General features: G+C 50.0%; 1 protein-coding gene across 4 annotated transcripts in view; it reads left to right on the top strand.

The window, feature by feature from the left end:
* Positions 1–2368: 2368 nt before the first annotated feature.
* KIF5C (kinesin family member 5C) overlaps positions 2369–16080 on the top strand; it is a 77869-nt gene continuing 64157 nt past the window's right edge. For all 4 annotated transcript variants that reach the window (XM_086465133.1, XM_086465131.1, XM_086465130.1 and 1 more), the window contains exon 1: positions 2369–2494. In XM_086465133.1, coding sequence (XP_086321259.1) covers positions 2369–2494 — 126 coding nt within the window. The remainder of the gene's footprint in view (positions 2495–16080) is intronic.

The raw sequence follows: 16080 nt of genomic DNA, 5'->3' as shown, positions 1-16080 counted from the left end.
CCGCATGCCCCCTTCTCGGTTTTCCTGAACAGCTTGGCCATGCTGGCGGCTCAGCTACAGCGAAAGGGCATCTCGTTGTTCTCTTACGGCTGTCCCCCCAGTCTTTGGGCCATCCCCCTGGTCTTTGAGGAGGAGATGTGTTGTTCCTTTTGGAGACCTCTGACCTCTGGGGCTGTTCAGTGAACTGTCCCGGCTGAGGCTGGCTCAGCTGGAGAATTTCTTCAGGAAAAACCAGAACTCTCTGTTCTGACCACACGTAATCTGCTGGGGTGATCTAAACCGCGGACTTGGTATCTGGCTGGAGAACTTGCTGGAGAAGTAGGAAAAGGAGATGACACCAAGGTCCGCTTTCTTTTACTTTTGTGGTACTGGTAGCAAGAAAATTCCCTTGCATTCTGGTGTGCTGTAGCTCAATAAACCCAAACGAATTATTGCTATAGTGGTGTTTCTTGTAAGTACACAGTCTGAAATGAAAGAAATTAATACTGATAGCTCTTAAGATAAGAGCAGCAGAGTGTGACTGCTTTTCTGTATCGTCACAGTTTATGTTTCACGTGAAGCAGTTGCCCCATAAACGGTAACTCCTACCTTCCCATCAGGCATCCAGAACAGCCTGGAAGCAGCTCACAAGCTCAAGGAGGTTCTGAAACCACTGTTCCTACTAGGCTGCTTAACCCAGTGATCTGGTAAGAAGTGGTAAAAGCAGCAGCTTTGTGACAGCACGGTATTGTCTGCGATACAGACACTGCGATATTGTCACAAAACTGCTAAGAAAAGGTGGCTCTTCGGTGCCTTCTCCCTGGCTGCAGGTTATACCTGCTCTCACGGGAAAAGAGAGGTTTGCCTGTCTTGCTCCAAAATGAGCTCTTGAGAATAGAGAAAAATAAAGATTAATTCCTCAAAACAGTTTTCTTTTATGACTAAGCCCCTGCTTGTTGTGACTAATGAATTTGCTATTCAGAAACAGAAGAGAAATGAAAGGGCTAGATAATTGGTAATCCATGGGAATAAATCATGTTATATAATACTGTCTTATCACATGCCGCACATTGCTAACTCTCCCTCCTGTAATTGCTTTTAAGAAGGGCGTGAGAGCCTTTATAATGAGCCCACCCTTCTCGTGTCCGCATCAGGTACTGAGGACAACCCCTGTGGCCAGGAGGCAGGGAAATCGCTGTAGAAAGGCTGAAGAGCTGACCGCTGTCCTCTTTACTTGTATGGCTACTTTAATGAAACTGCTACTCTGTTCCGTGGGGGAAACTGGTTTCAGAAGTTGAGTGGAGTTGCTGAAGTCCAGGGCTTGTCTGCAGAAACCATCGCCAGTTGTTGTGTTCATCCTTAAGCCGGCTCGCTCCTCACAGGGAGAAAATGATGGAGGAGGAGGAGGAGATTACACGTACCACACGTAGACTATTTCAAATAACGGATCCCGTGACGTGACCCAGCCTTGGCGGGGGGCGGGGGCAGGAGGGTAATTTTTAGCAGGTGAGGAAGAAATATTGTCAGAGGGAAGGAGGAAGAGAGCACCCTGATGTGCAGGCACAGGCTGCAGGCGCTGTTTTTCCCAGATGCTGATTCACCGACTGCATCGTGAACAAACTTCTTGTAAATTTAACAAGGTCAAAGCGTCACCCAGAGATGCTACTGCTTCTGCTTTTTTTTTTTTTTCTCACAGAAAATAGGGGCGATATAGCCAAGCGCTGGCCTGACATCCCAGGAATAAATACCCTTTAACCTGGTTAGCGATCGGGCTCGTGCCTCCAGCCCTCTCTCCGTGTTCCTGCCTTGTTTTCCCCCTCACAGAGCAGCAGCACCTGGAGGCCCGATCCGGGAGAGAGCAGCTGCCCCTAAAAACGGACAAAGCCGGGTGGTCACGAAACACCCGCTCCCTGGCGTGCGTTTTTGTTCGATGTGCCCCCGGCCTCACCTTAAGAGGGGAAACCCCCCCTCTCCCCTCCGTTAATGACTATAAATTAACAAGGGCGACGAGCTAACCCGGCCGGAGGGCGGCTGGGCGGCGGGAAAAGCCCTCCCGCCCTCACTCCCCTCCCTCCTTCCCTCCTTGGCGGCGCTGAGGGCGGCCGTTGGGGGCCGCCACCTGAGGCGCGGACTACGCCTCCCGGCAGGCCCCGGGAGCGCTGAGGGGACGAGGGTTCCCGCGCCGCCCGCCCCGCCGCCCCTCCCCGCGCAGCCGCGCCTGGGCGGGGGGCGAGCCGGGGTACGCGGCGGCTGTAGCGGCTGCCGGCGCTGAGCGCCTCCTCGCCCCGCCCCGCCCCGCCCCGCCCGGTCGGCGGCAGCCAGGGCGTCTGCGGCACCTGCCCGGCGGAGCGATCGCTCCCTGCGGCCGGCGCCCGCCAGCCCCGCCGAGATGGCGGATCCCGCCGAGTGCAGCATCAAAGTGATGTGCCGGTTCCGACCCCTCAACGAAGCGGAGATTCTGCGGGGGGACAAATTCATCCCCAAATTCAAGGGCGAGGAGACGGTGGTCATCGGGGTGAGTCTGCCGCATCCCTCCGCCGCCTGCGCCGTGCCGTGACGGGGCGGGCATCCCTTCCCCGCGGTCCCGCAGGAGCGCCCCCCCCGATGCACCCTCCCCCCCCCCCCCCCCCCCCCCCGCCCCGCCGCCGCCGGGCCCCGCGCCCATTGTTCCCGCTGCGGCGGGGCGGTGTTGTTCCCCCCGTCGTTCCCCCCCGCACCGTGGGAGAGGGGCCTGGGCTCCCCCCGGCCCGGGGAGAGGGGTGGGGGCGCGGGGGCGGCCGCGGCTGCCGGCGCTGATGTCATGCCGGTGACTGGGCATGCTCGCCGGCGCTCCGCGGGGGCGGCCGTCCGCGCCTCCGCCGCGCCCCTGCGGCAGCCGCCGGGGAGAAAGTTTGTCCCGGTGCGCGGAGGGGGCTGCGGTGGGATGGAGCCCCCTGCGCCGGGGCCGTGGGAGGACTCGGTGCCCGGCGCCGCGCAGCATCCCTCCCTCCATCCTTCCCTTCCTCCCTCCCTCCCTCCCTCCATCCTTCCCTCCCTCCCTCCCTCCATCCTTCCCTTCCTCCCTCCCTCCATCCTTCCCTCCCTCCCTCCCTCCCTCCCTCCCTCCCTCCCTCCCTCCATCCTTCCCTTCCTCCCTCCCTCCATCCTTCCCTTCCTCCCTCCCTCCATCCTTCCCTTCCTCCCTTCCTCCCTCCCTCCTTCCCTTCCTCCCTCCCTCCTTCCCTTCCTCCCTCCCTCCTTCCCTTCCTCCCTCCCTCCTTCCCTTCCTCCCTCCCTCCTTCCCTCCCTCCCTCCCTCCCTCCATCCTTCCCTCCCTCCCTCCCTCCCTCCATCCTTCCCTCCTCCCTCCCTCCCTCCATCCTTCCCTCCCTCCCTCCCTCCATCCTTCCCTCCCTCCCTCCATCCTTCCCTCCCTCCCTCCCTCCATCCTTCCCTTCCTCCCTCCCTCCATCCTTCCCTCCCTCCCTCCCTCCCTCCCTCCATCCTTCCCTCCCTCCCTCCCTCCTTTCCTTCCCTCCCTCCCTCCCTCCTTTCCTTCCTCCTCCTCCCTCCCTCCCTCCTTTCCTCCCTCCCTCCCTCCCTCCTTTCCTTCCTTCCTCCCTCCCTCCCTCCTTTCCTTCCTCCCTCCCTCCCTCCCTCCCTCCTTTCCTTCCTCCCTCCCTCCCTCCCTCCTTTCCTTCTTTCCTCCCTCCCTCCCTCCTTCCTTTCCTTCTTTCCTCCTCCCTCCCTCCCTCCTTTCCTTTCCTTCTTTCCTCCCTCCCTCCCTCCCTCCTTTCCTTTCCTTCTTTCCTCCCTCCCTCCCTCCCTCCTTTCCTTTCCCTTCTTTCCTCCCTCCCTCCCTCCCTCCTTTCCTTTCCTTCTTTCCTCCCTCCCTCCCTCCCTCCTTTCCTTTCCTTCTTTCCTCCCTCCCTCCCTCCCTCCTTTCCTTTCCTTCTTCCCTCCCTCCCTCCCTCCTTTCCTTTCCATTCCTTCTTCCCTCCCTCCCTCCCTCCCTCCCTCCCTCCCTCCTTTCCTTTCCATTCCTTCTTCCCTCCCTCCCCTCCCTCCCTCCTTTCCTTTCCATTCCTTCTTCCCTCCCTCCCTCCCTCCCTCCCTCCTTTCCTTTCCATTCCTTCTTCCCTCCCTCCCTCCCTCCCTCCCTCCTTTCCTTTCCATTCCTTCTTCCCTCCCTCCCTCCCTCCCTCCTTTCCTTTCCATTCCTTCTTCCCTCCCTCCCTCCCTCCCTCCCTCCCTCCCTCCCTCCCTCCCTCCCTCCCTCCTTTCCTTTCCATTCCTTCTTCCCTCCCTCCCTCCCTCCTTTCCTTTCCATTCCTTTTTCCCTCCCTCCCTCCCTCCCTCCCTCCATCCTTTCCATTCCTTCTTCCCTCTCTCCCTCCCTCCATCCTTTCCATTCCTTCTTCCCTTCCACCCCTTCCATCCCTCCTTCCACCCCTTCCATCCCTCCTTCCACCCCTTCCATCCCTCCTTCCACCCCTTCCATCCCTCCTTCCACCCCTTCCATCCCTCCTTCCACCCCCTCCCCTCGGGGGCCCTGGAGCCCTGTGAGGCGAGACAAAGCCAAAACGAAACGCCGGGCTGAGCCCCGGGGCGAAGGGTGGCCGCGGGCGGGCAGGCGGGCGGGTGGGTGGGTGAGCTGTGCCCGCCCCGCGGGGGTGCCGGTGCTGGCGGGTCCCTGCAGAACAGCTCGGGGACTGCAGGAGCGTCGTGGGTTAAAATGACCCACGCGCGAGGTGAAGTTTTCTTCTCGTTTACAAAAAGAAATGGTTTAACCATCAGGTCGCCACCCGCTTGCAGCGCCTCCTTGTCCAAACCCTGCGTTTACCTGGGGGGTGGGCTGGCTGCGATAGCAAAGGCTGTACAACGTGGGGGTCTCTGGGCCCTCCGTGGGGCGGGGATGTGGCTCCTTGGGCGAGCGTCGAACATGGCGCAGCGCGTTCGTCAGCCTCTTCGCTGGAGCTTTCCCCAGCGGGTGTTTCGGTTGGGGATGCCCTCAGGGGTCCGCTGGTGGGTGTGTGTAGGCAAGACCCTAGGGCGCTTGGGCTTGAGTTGGATTTTGGGGTTTCTGTCTAACCAGCCCCTGTCTTCGGTGCTTTGTTTTATATATTGTTGTGGTTAAACTGATAATATGATCCACGCTGGGCTACGATAAAGGGTTGTTAATATGAAGAAAGAGCAATTACTTGTATGATTTGTCAAGATTCTTACTAGAACTGTGAGGTTTTTTAGAAACTTTTTTTGTGAAAGTTGTAACACAGTTATGGGGGGGAAAAAAATGAGTCCATTCTGGAGAGGAATGGCTAACTTGTTTTTCTTAATTTGCTTTTGTTAAATGTTTTCTGTGTAGCCAAATTAATTTTCTTTATGTGAAGGTTAAAGCCGTAACACCCACAGCAGTCTGTTAACAATAGCATAATCAAATTGGTTATCAATCTCGGTCAGCAACGGAGGACTGTCTTTGGTCAGCAAACATTTGGAACCAAAGCGTAACTGTAGCGCAGCCATTTGGGTGTTTAAGAAGCAAATGTCAGCAAATTCCCTTCCCTCCTCTTAAATAAATAAACACTCAGACATGGTAAAAGTAGATGCAAATACATCTGCAGTAAATCCGTTAACAGTGCTATTGTTTCAAGAGATGGAGAGTTCAGAATCCTTTTTTCCCACCTAAGTGGATGTGCAGGTGTATCATCTGTCTGTAAAGGGCCTGTTTGGGAAAACAGTAGCTACGGTGCTTTGAAAAAGGTGTTTGTATCTTGTGGACAGGAGGTAACCCCGTTAGTAAAGGTGAAAAGGAAAAACAACAGGAACTGTCCGTTTCCTACCATGGAAATTTTTAAAAAAATCGTTAGAAACAAGAAAAGCGCATGTCTTTATTTCTGTAAATACATACAAATATTTCTTTTTCTGTGTATAATCAATTTGGCAGGATGATTTTTTGGGGTTCTTTGCCGTCTTGAAAATCTGGTCAGAAGCTTAGCGTACGCCTTGCCTTTCCTTTCCCTTCACAGGGCAAAATACAGGTCTTTTTTAGGTGCACATTTTGGCCCTCTTAACTAGTGCAGTATGTCCTCAAATACAGCTTCGTTTCAAAGAGAAGCCGTCGGGCTGGGGTTCCGTGGGGATATTGGTAGTTTTGTAAGTGTAAATGAACATGAAAATCTTTTCCATATCCTTTGTCCTCTTTCTTTGCAGTACCGGGCTCGTTGAGCTTTGGTGTAACTTGATCTACAGCGGATGCCGCTGCAGTGTGATAGTGGAAAGTGGTACTGGTTGTTAGGGTTTACTGGTTTAGTACTGGCCGCTTAGCTCCAACGCGTAATGCCTGGCAGGGGCAAGGAATCCCGGTTCTGTTGGAAGGCACTGCCAGAGTAACTTTCTTCCAGGAAAGTGGGATTTTAGTCTTCAAAGGCTCTAAGAAACATTATATAAAGCAAAACGAAACACTTTTTGTTTTGTTTTGTTTTACTACAGCATTTGAAAAACACTGCAATGCAGCTTTTATTTTTGTTCCATAAAATATTGGAAAGAAAGGGGTTCTGTTAAAATTTAAAAAAAACCCCACCCAAACCAAAACAACCACTCCCCATCCCCTGAGGAATTCTGTTGTCACATAAGAAAAAATAAAATATAAATGATTTAAAGGAAATGTCTGTTTTGTTTCTGACTAGCAAGTCTGAATAAATTTGCTTCTCCTTACCAACAAACAATGGTGGGGAAAATGCTTTATTTCTGAACTTCCCACTGTCCTCTCCCATTATGCTTCCCTAGGGCCCTGAGCAGATTTTCCAACAAAAATTGGAGATCGTGACTCGGTACTTGTTGAAAACGAACAGCCACGAAGGAATTTCAGCAACTTAGGGTTGAGTTTCCCTGGGATATCTTTCACGCCATGGCTAAAGCTGTATCTGCGATGCCTGTGGTGGTGTGGTTCAGAGCTCCTTGTCAGGGAAGTCCGAGGGCAATGTCCTCCTCCGTTCGAACCAGTTAAACCCCTCGGAGCTGGGATTTGACCCAGTGTCTTATATTCTGGTCTCTTCCATCCATCTCCACGCGCTTTGCACGCGCAACGCAGCGAAGTATGGAGGATTGAAATGTCTTACCTTAAATCTCCCTTTGGTTAAAGGGAGAAGACCCACTGTATCTTGATTCTACTTTAAAGCGTGAAATATAAAAGCCTTTCAGATGTATCTCATCTTTAAACACGGCAGGACAAGGCGATAGTGGTAAATCCATCGCTTGCTTTTGCGGTTAGCTACCCACCAGTCTCCACGGACTGCAGTTTCATTTTATGTTTCTGCCTCTCTGCAACCTCAAGGTGACTCCGATTGAGCGCGTTGGCTGACATACCTAAAAATGTATTTTTCGAGCTGGCTTGCTTACGGTCTTGTTGGAGAGCGTGGAGCTGTTTGCTGGGGTAAGCAACTGGGGCAGGCTTCTGGCGTGTGGTTTCTGCCCGTTTCTCCCGGTTCCTCAGAGCATCTGCAAAGGAAGGACGCAGAGAGGCTCGGCACGTGGTGGGACGCTCCCCGTGAGGTTACTTTTCTAGTTTAGGTTTATGGGAGAGAGCGCTTTCTGCCCTTTTTCCCCCCTCCCCTGCTGTAAAATATTTAGGAGTTTAGTTGTGGCGGAGGCAGTGTTTTCACCTCCTTTTTCTGATGGGTCTAGAGCGACCGCTTCCCTTTTAGTGCAAGGCTGATCTGCAGCTGATTTTTTTCAGATAAATACCTCCTCTTTAGAAAGGAGAACATCTAAAACGAACCTTTCTAGCCAGCTTGGAAATCTCATGTTAATATGAGCAGAAAGGGGATAAAAGACTCTTCATTCTGGTTGTCAGCTGCTTTTGGAGCTGCAGCGCGAGGGCATGTGTAAAGCCCAGCTTAGCAGGAGCTGCTGAGCACTGCAGTTCTCCGTGCTCGGTGTCAGGCGGGCAGCGCAGAGCCTTCCTCAGCCCCTCGCCGCCTGCGCCGGGGGGCTTTACCGTAACTCCGCCAGCTCCCTCGGCAAACTGCCCGGGAGACAACCGGCGGAGGGCTACAGGGACAGCCGGAGGGTCCCTGCAGGATTGGGCTTGACTCGCATGGGGGGAAAAGTCTGTTGTTTCATCCCTGAAATGTTCCACATAACTAACTATCCTGCCTAAAAAACAACAACAAAAAATCGTCCCCTGGTGCTCTGCTGCCGGGCCATGGTCACAGCTGTTTCGCAGTGTCATATTCCATGAAATAAAGGAAAACAAAAATTGATGGCTGATTCCTTTGCAGCGTGTGGGGTGGGACCTGAGCAGGGTTGTGGGGTTTTTTGATACTTTCTGCTCTAAGTACCATTTGGAATGTCTTGTGGGGAGATTCTCGCTTATTTCCATCCCTATAATATTTGGGGATGTTCTCCCTTTTATCTGATGGATGCCAGTGAAGTCAGCAGAGTTTGTACTGATGAGAAGACGACATGTTCTTAAGCCCCTCCTGTACAGAGACCTCTGTATGCTGTTAAGCACTTGTCACTGTGGTTAAGACAGACCTAAAAAAATCCCCTGGGATAGTAGATAAATGACTAGTTAAGAAAAAATAAAAGCTACCCTGTGCTGCATGGCTTTTTTCATGGGGTGTGGTGCATTGTGCTTCTAACAAAAGCAAAGCATCCCTCTCTACCTTAAAATGCCCAACAGTTCTGCTTGTGGGGGATTTGTTTGTGACGTTTTCTGTAAACACCTTTTAAAAAGCTCGTACCGGTTTGATGTAGGATGTGAAGTGAGACGGGACTGGTGCCTTGGTGTAAAACATGTCAGTGGATATGCAGCGTGCCGTTTTCCTAGCAGAACTCTTCATCGGGGAAGCGAATGCTTGCTTTGTCTCTCGGCATCTTTGAAGTGTTTTCCAGCTCTGCTCAACTCTTGTTTTCCAGTGAAGACTGAGCAAGTTTTGTGTGAAAGCTTTTGTGAAGGACTGTTGTGAGATGCAGGTAGCTGGCATAGTTAAGCGTGACATTTGTATGGAATCGATGGTACCTGAAGGCACCCAGAGCTGAAAAATATCTTTGTGGGAGCTGTTTCTTTCAAAAGTGTTGCTAATCCTCCTACACCCTAAGATTTTCCTGTACCCTGACATAAGCTGCCAACGTCTCTAACCTGCTGCATTTTCCTGTTTTGTGGATGAGAGGAACCACGATGTGCTCATTCCCCTGTGGCTCTGGGCTATGTTGCTTTCAGGTCAGACTATTTCCAGAGCAGCAGCAGCACAAGACTGACAGATCTGGCACTTGGGGTTTTTTTGGGGGGTGATTTCTCTCAGTAGCTTAAGCCAGTAGGTTTCTCGGGGAGAAGCAGAAGCCTGCAGATCATTGCTGTGCATTTGGGAAGGAACAAATACAAGATGGTTCCACTGGGTCTGGGTGGCTTTTCTGTGCCTTGCAGAAGAAACAGATAATTCACTGAAGAACTGGTGTGGTAGCCGTTCAGGGAGCTGCTCGTGTGCTCGATATTTAAAGAGGAGTTGTTTTCCTAAGGCACACTGCTGTGCTTCACACTTACTTTCAGGAGCTTGTGTAGAAGGTTAAAATCGTGGGACTGATGAGATGACTAGCACAGTAGGGTTTTTTTGGCTCTGTTTTTCGAGTGTGTTGGCTAAAGAATGAAACTGTTCTGGATCCAATTATCAACAGATACAATACATTTATTTCTTGACACAGCAATACTCCCATAAAGCACCGAAGCAAATGTAATCTACAGTATTACTTGCCCTCTGGTAGCGTAAGTCAGTGGGAAAAAATCTGTCTTGATAAAGGCTTGCAAAAAAGTCTCTGAGCTTCTCCAAACCCCAGACATTCTCCTCCTCCACCACCAGCCTTTGCATCTGTCCAGTCCCATAACCTGGGCTGGGTCCGTACAGGATGGGGAGGCAGTTTTCCCAAGGGAACGCTGCGGGTTTGCGTGGGGGTTTGGCTCATGCAGAGCTTTGGGACGTGGAGTGTCTCCACACGGGCAGGGTGTGCAGTAGTGCGGAGAGCGGCGAGCAGCTCGTACGAGCTCGCGTCTGCCCGGGCCCCGTGGTCGGCGATGCTCGGGGGTTCCCCCAGGCTGCACCACAGGGATCGGGATGAGCGGCAGCCTGTTCGCCTCCCGGGACTCTGTTGGCACCCAACCAGCTTTCTGAGATGCTCCTGAGACAGATACTTCCCTTCCAGTTAAGGTTCAAAGGAAAATCCTCAGCTTGTTGAATGCTGCTTGGCACGTTCTTGCTAGATTTAAGCATAGATGGGGGGGTTTCTGTTGGTTTCTTTTCTGAATCCTCTGCTGTTTCTCTTCTGGAAAGGATATTCTTTCAGGCTTGTCTGTAAGTGCTGAACTGGGGGAAAATTATTCAACACAGAGCAACGTGTGCTTCTTGGATGAAGTTGTATCTGTGTGTGCTTTTCTGTGTTCCAAAAATAGAGCGGGAAATAAGGTGTGAGAATAGCTTCTATTTATTGGTGGAGGTGTGCTAGAAAGATGGTTTACTCAAAATACAAAGCCTATTATTTTTTTCACCACAGCAGTTTCCCTTTTGTGTTTTCTCCGAGCATTGAAGGCTTTTTTTATCTTTTTCTAATCCCGTTTGGGTATCTTCCTCTAAAAATATCTTCACCCTGCATACCTATCCTGTCAGAAACACGGATTCCTACTTAAAGCGTCGAAACTTAAAATATAGATGATGTATTTCAACAAGGTAGATTATCAAACAACTGGAAAATGTAGTCTCGTGCCACTGTCAACGTTGTCTTTTTTCCCTCTGGTAGCTCCTGCAGGGTGCCTGTCGTTTAGACCTTTCAGCATCTGTACTGGCGTACCCCGTTCCAGCTCGTCGCAGTCTTTGTTTCCTTCCCCTGAGATGCAGTAGTTAGTCACTAGTGTTTGGATTCATTTTTGCAAATGGCTGTTCAGTCTGGTACAGTCAGATTTACTGGTATTTGGGGAAGTCTGGGAGTACTGTTTTTTTCTGCATCGTTGGAGATGATTTCTCTTGAAGCTTCCTGCCTTATACGAAGGCTTAACGTGCAGCGAGGAAGCTGTGAGGGAGTGGTGCGTTCGTGTAACTCCACATTCTGTTCCAGCACTTCAAACTGTGCCAGAAGAGTAAAAGCTGTTACAAAAGATAAAATGAAGGATGAGATGCCACTTGCAAGTCTTTAATATTAATATGGTTTTCTCTGTAGTAGTTTTTAGAGGATTGGGGCGGGGAGGGGATGTTTCCGTAAAAACAGATACTTAGGGGGAGAGATTATGTAATTTAGATTTTCTTGACAATTTTAAACCACGCTGCTGACACGCTTGCTATTATCTTTGGCGTCCTTCCTGTTGTCGTTAAAAGGACTCACCTTAGGATATATTTTCTTCCAGATTTTCTTGTTCTGAAATGCCTAATGTGTCTCCTGGCACTAACACGCATTTCTAACTCCAAGCAGCGTATCGGAGCAAGTTGCAGAGCAGCGGCACCCACGGATCTCACAGCTGTGTTTTCTTAGAGGTGGGCTCTTCCTTCTGCCGAGGACAGCGTTCAATACCTCGTGCCATCACGTGTCACTTCTCTTGTTTGAGGATTTCAGCGCGCATAACCTGAGCTGGGGTGTTTGTCAGCAGTGCCGCGCGTGTGGAGATTCTTGTGGACGCGCGTTGGAAAGGGGGCAGGGGCACAGAAGAAACAAGTGAATGGGGTGATCCGTTCTCTGCTTGGAAAAGAAACACAGAGAATCCAGTTTCCACCTGTTAGCTTCCACGGCCCGGGATGGTCTGGTTGCTGATGCGTTTCTTGTTCAGTTCGGGCTGGTTTCGTTGAATACGAAAGCGCATTTGGAATTTGACGTGAATGTTTTCATCAAAAGATCTCTTCTGCACAGCAGGATTTATCTGTGGTTTGTTTGTTTGTTTCTTTTTTTTTCTTAACATCGACAACAGTCCTGTGCGCAGGATGTTTTGTGTCTGTTTTTGCTGGATCCCTTTGAGCTTGACATGTTGTGTCTTAATGTAGCCCAGCAAGACCAAACACAATTACCTACCAACTACTTTCAGACCCTTTACTTTCCCTTTTTTGTTTGCCTTTGTGTTGCTGCAGCCTTTTAAAACTCAGAGGTCATGCCAAGGTAAGGCTCGTTCTGAAAAGATATTTACTACGTCACTCGGATGGCTGAAAAAATATCTGTCGGTGTGGGAACGAGTCTTGGTGCAGGGTCTGCTCTCGATGCTCTTGTTGAGAACTGGGATGCTGCAGGGCGAGGCAGCGGAGCTCTGCTTTGGGAGTGGGCTGGAAAATGAAGGGATGCCGGATCCAAGTCATCTGAGACAACAGCCTGGGTGTGCAACACGGGGTAATCTGGGCTTCAGCTGGCGCTGCTGCGGGTGTGGAGGCAGAAGAGCGATGTCGAGTTGCTCGGTGATTGTTTGACGCTTCTGACTTGGCTGCAGTGTTGCCAGTTGTTTGTGTTTCCAGCTCTGCTGGAAAGTGCACGCTGGGTGATGGTGCTTGTCCGTGTGATGGCCTTGTGCACTGGGAAAATACTCAGTTTTATTGGGTTTTTGAGTGTGAAAATATTGCGCACTTAACCAAAACCTACGCAACAGCAAAAAACCTCTTTACCTCAAAATATCCAAAATGAGATCCTTGAAAATCTTGAAGATGTGGGGTCACAGGCGTGGTATGTCTGATGGATTCCTCTTTTTATTTATCTGCTGGAAGGAGCCAAGCTGTTTCGATATATTTATGACTTCTTTGGATCTTGACTTTGTGTGGGAAGTCCTGGAAGTGCGTGTGGCTGATTGTTATCAGATTCTCATTCTAATACCGGTAATTAGTCCCGTGGCAGCTTCAGAAAATGCGTGTTTTCAGATTATAAGGGAGAGTCTAATTGAAACAAAGAATGTTGCATTTTTTTTTCCCTATGAGAAATGAGTATTCAGAGATCAGGACTTAAATATTTAATAACAGTCCTCTTGGATGTCTTTGCTAAAAGTGATTCATTTTTTCAGGGCTTCACTCTCTGCTAAAAGAAATCGTACTCTGCTACCTGGTTACGGTGATGGATGGGAGATGCTCTTGGTGTAAGAGACTGTCTTCCGGGTCAGGGAGCAGTAGGGTTCTTGAAAAACTGTGGTGGTTTTGAAGCTACTGTTAAACATTTCTGCTGTGTGAGGCAGGTGTGATACTGAAAAACACGTTTTCTCGTATGTCAGATGGCCCGAAGGCTTGCAGTAACTTTCGCTGTGCTCCTGAACAAAATATTCCTGAACTTACTTAGATATTGCTGCTGTGACACAGTCTTTTCTCTTTGATTGTCCTTGTGGCAGCCTGTGAGGTAATGAAGACTTCTTGTTTTGGGAGGCGAAAGTTGACTTTTAAAGTCACACTGGGAATCTACAGGGAAGTTGAGTCTCTGACACGCAAGTACCGTTCTGACTGCGAAATTATGCTTTCACTTAGCAAAGGATGTGCAGGAGACCGTTAATCTGAATTGGGGTAACTGGGTTAGTGAATATTTTTAGCAAAGCTGTTAACAGAAGTCGGATTTTTCTGCAGTTGTAATCTCTTTTCTTGACTGTACAGTTCTCCTGAATTGCTCGAATCTCTGTATTTAGGCCAACAGTGAGATGTGGATAATGCTGCAACTTCTCAAAGAGCTTTCAGATTTTATATTGTTCACTTAGTAATAATCTGTTCCAAAAATCTATTAAGGAAAGTCATCTGGCTTTTTTTTTTTTTTAAATGCCTTGCTCTGTAGTACAAATAACTGAGCAGCTGTTCTTGCAGCGCCAGAGCCTAGCGAGGGGAGCACCGAATGCAGCTGGGGGCTGTGTCCATCGGTGTCCACCTCTGTAGGTACGGTGGGGTGGCTCCCAACACGCCGTGATGGTTCACCAAGAGGTGCTTGTGGCTGGGTTGGCTGGAGCAGGTGCAGCAAACGTATACGTCTCGCCCTGTTCGCTGTGTACCTGACAGGATTTGCTGATGGCCCGGTCGATGCTGCGTCCCCGTTTGGAACACGATGCCTCCTCTGCCCCCGGGAAGCCCTGCTGCTCCTGGGTTTTACCGCTGATGCTCTTGGTAGCTGTTTCACTTGCGCTGCACACACGGCTGTCTGCATCCACACAGCTCGGGCTTCTCCAACTGCAGCAATCGATTCCTCTTTAACAGCCCAGCACTGATTTTGTCACCGTATAAATCATACAAAATGCCACTACTGAAGATTGACCTGTTAGTCTCAAACTGCTACTCCTGCATTGTAGCCATCCGCTACTTCTCTCCCCTTTTCTATTACCTTTTACTTTTTTCCTCTCACCTTTTATATTACCTTTTATTTTTTCCTCCCCTCATTTATATTATCTTTTTTTTCCTCTTCCCTTTAATATTGCATTTTAATTTTCCCCCTCTCCTTTTTTTTATATTACATTTTGTTTGTTTTTTCTTCTCTTAGAACCCATCTGTATGCTTTTTTATTTTCTTACCGCTTTCTGGGTCAACCATAAATACCCAGTGGAAAACTCTGCTGTCATTTGATAAACACGTTGGCTTGATTATTTTTCACTTTGTGGTATCTTTTACAATTTAACTTCAAAGCAAAGTAGTTCAATGATGCAAACAAATCTTAAAGCAAAGTTAATCTTGCTATACAGAAGCACATGTTTCTTTATACTTGAGAAAAATGTTTGCTTATGTTGGTAATGGAGGATTTATTCTGTCCATTGCTTGCTTTATGTGCAGCCCAGATTTTCTGAGTATTCTAGAATAACCTTAGCCATAAACTTCAAACAAAACTGTTGCCAGCATAAACAATTTATTTTAATCGTACCATATGTGGTTGTTGAGCTGTGTATGAAGCGCTCTGTAAGAGTTGCCTTCCCTCTTTCTGTGCAGGAGGAAGGTAGGACTCTGCTGCTGGGAGCTGAAGGAAAATGGAAGAACCTCAGGTGGCTTCATACCTGGTGTGTTGTATGAGCCAGTGCCAGAGCTGGGGAGAAGAATGAGAAATGGAAACCCCTGGTTGTCAGTCCCCGTCTCGGGAAACACCCAACTCACCCGCAGAACTGCTTCCCTTTGGGGGGAAAAAAAAAAGTGCCGGGCTGAGGCATTGCTATCTCCATCCTCTAATCAGGACGTTTGAAGGGCTGCTTGTTGGAGATGGCTACGAGTCTCTGTAAGCACAGCAAGGGCAGAACTGGCCGCCTCCCTCGGAGCGGTGAGAAGCGCTGCCTTCCGCAGCCGTCCGGGCTGGCTGTCCTTCTGGGAGGAGGACGGGAGCTGCCGCAGGGGGGACCAGCTCCGGGGGCTGCCTGCAGCGCTTTTTGGAGGCTGGCTGTGTGCAGAGCTAGTGGAGAGGCTTATGGACCTGGTTGTTTTCTAGAAGTAGACTGAACTATTGCCCTGGTTTTAAATGATTTGTTTTTTTTTTTTAAAGTCACTTCTGTCAGAATTGGTCAACAGTATATCACTTAATGTGGGACTTCTGTTTTTCTTAAAATTAAGTGAACTATCTCCATGTAATGTTTTATGAAAGGTGCATGTGCTATTTCAGCAGAGGCAGTGCTGTATGAATGTGTAATTTGGACTGAGTTGAGGACATTACTCTTCTGGCTGGATGCAACTCTTGACCTGTTAACCTTAGCAGGGCTTGCATTTGGCCTGGTTTGGGTCCAGACTTCATGCTGGAATGGAACAAACCTGGGTTTGACTTGTAAGTGACCGTAGGCTCATCAGCTCCTCGGTCCGCTGTTTATACATTGGAAAGCATAGAATGCAGTGAGTTGGAAGGGACCCCTAAAGGCCACCTAGCCCAACCCCCTACAGTAAGCAGGGACATCTCTAACCAGGTCAGGTTGCTCAGAGCCCCACCAAGCCTGACCTTGAATGTCTCCAGGGATGGGGCTTCCACTGTCTCTTCTGGGCAACCTGTTCCAGTGATCCACCACCCTCGTATTAAAGAACTTCTTCCTAATGTCCAACCTAAATCTACCCTTTTCTAGCTTAAAACCATTACCCCTCATCCAGTAGCTACAAATTCTTCTCCCCCTGCCTTCTTACAGGCCCCTTTCAGGTATGGGGAGGCCACTATAGGGTCCCTCTGGAGCCTTCTCCAGGTTGAACA

Source organism: Leptosomus discolor, chromosome 5, assembly GCF_034619465.1.
Source record: "Leptosomus discolor isolate bLepDis1 chromosome 5, bLepDis1.hap2, whole genome shotgun sequence".
Classification (NCBI taxonomy): Eukaryota; Metazoa; Chordata; class Aves; order Leptosomiformes; family Leptosomidae; genus Leptosomus; species Leptosomus discolor.
Note: the sequence above shows the minus strand (reverse complement) of the source record. Positions and strands in the feature narration are given on the sequence as shown.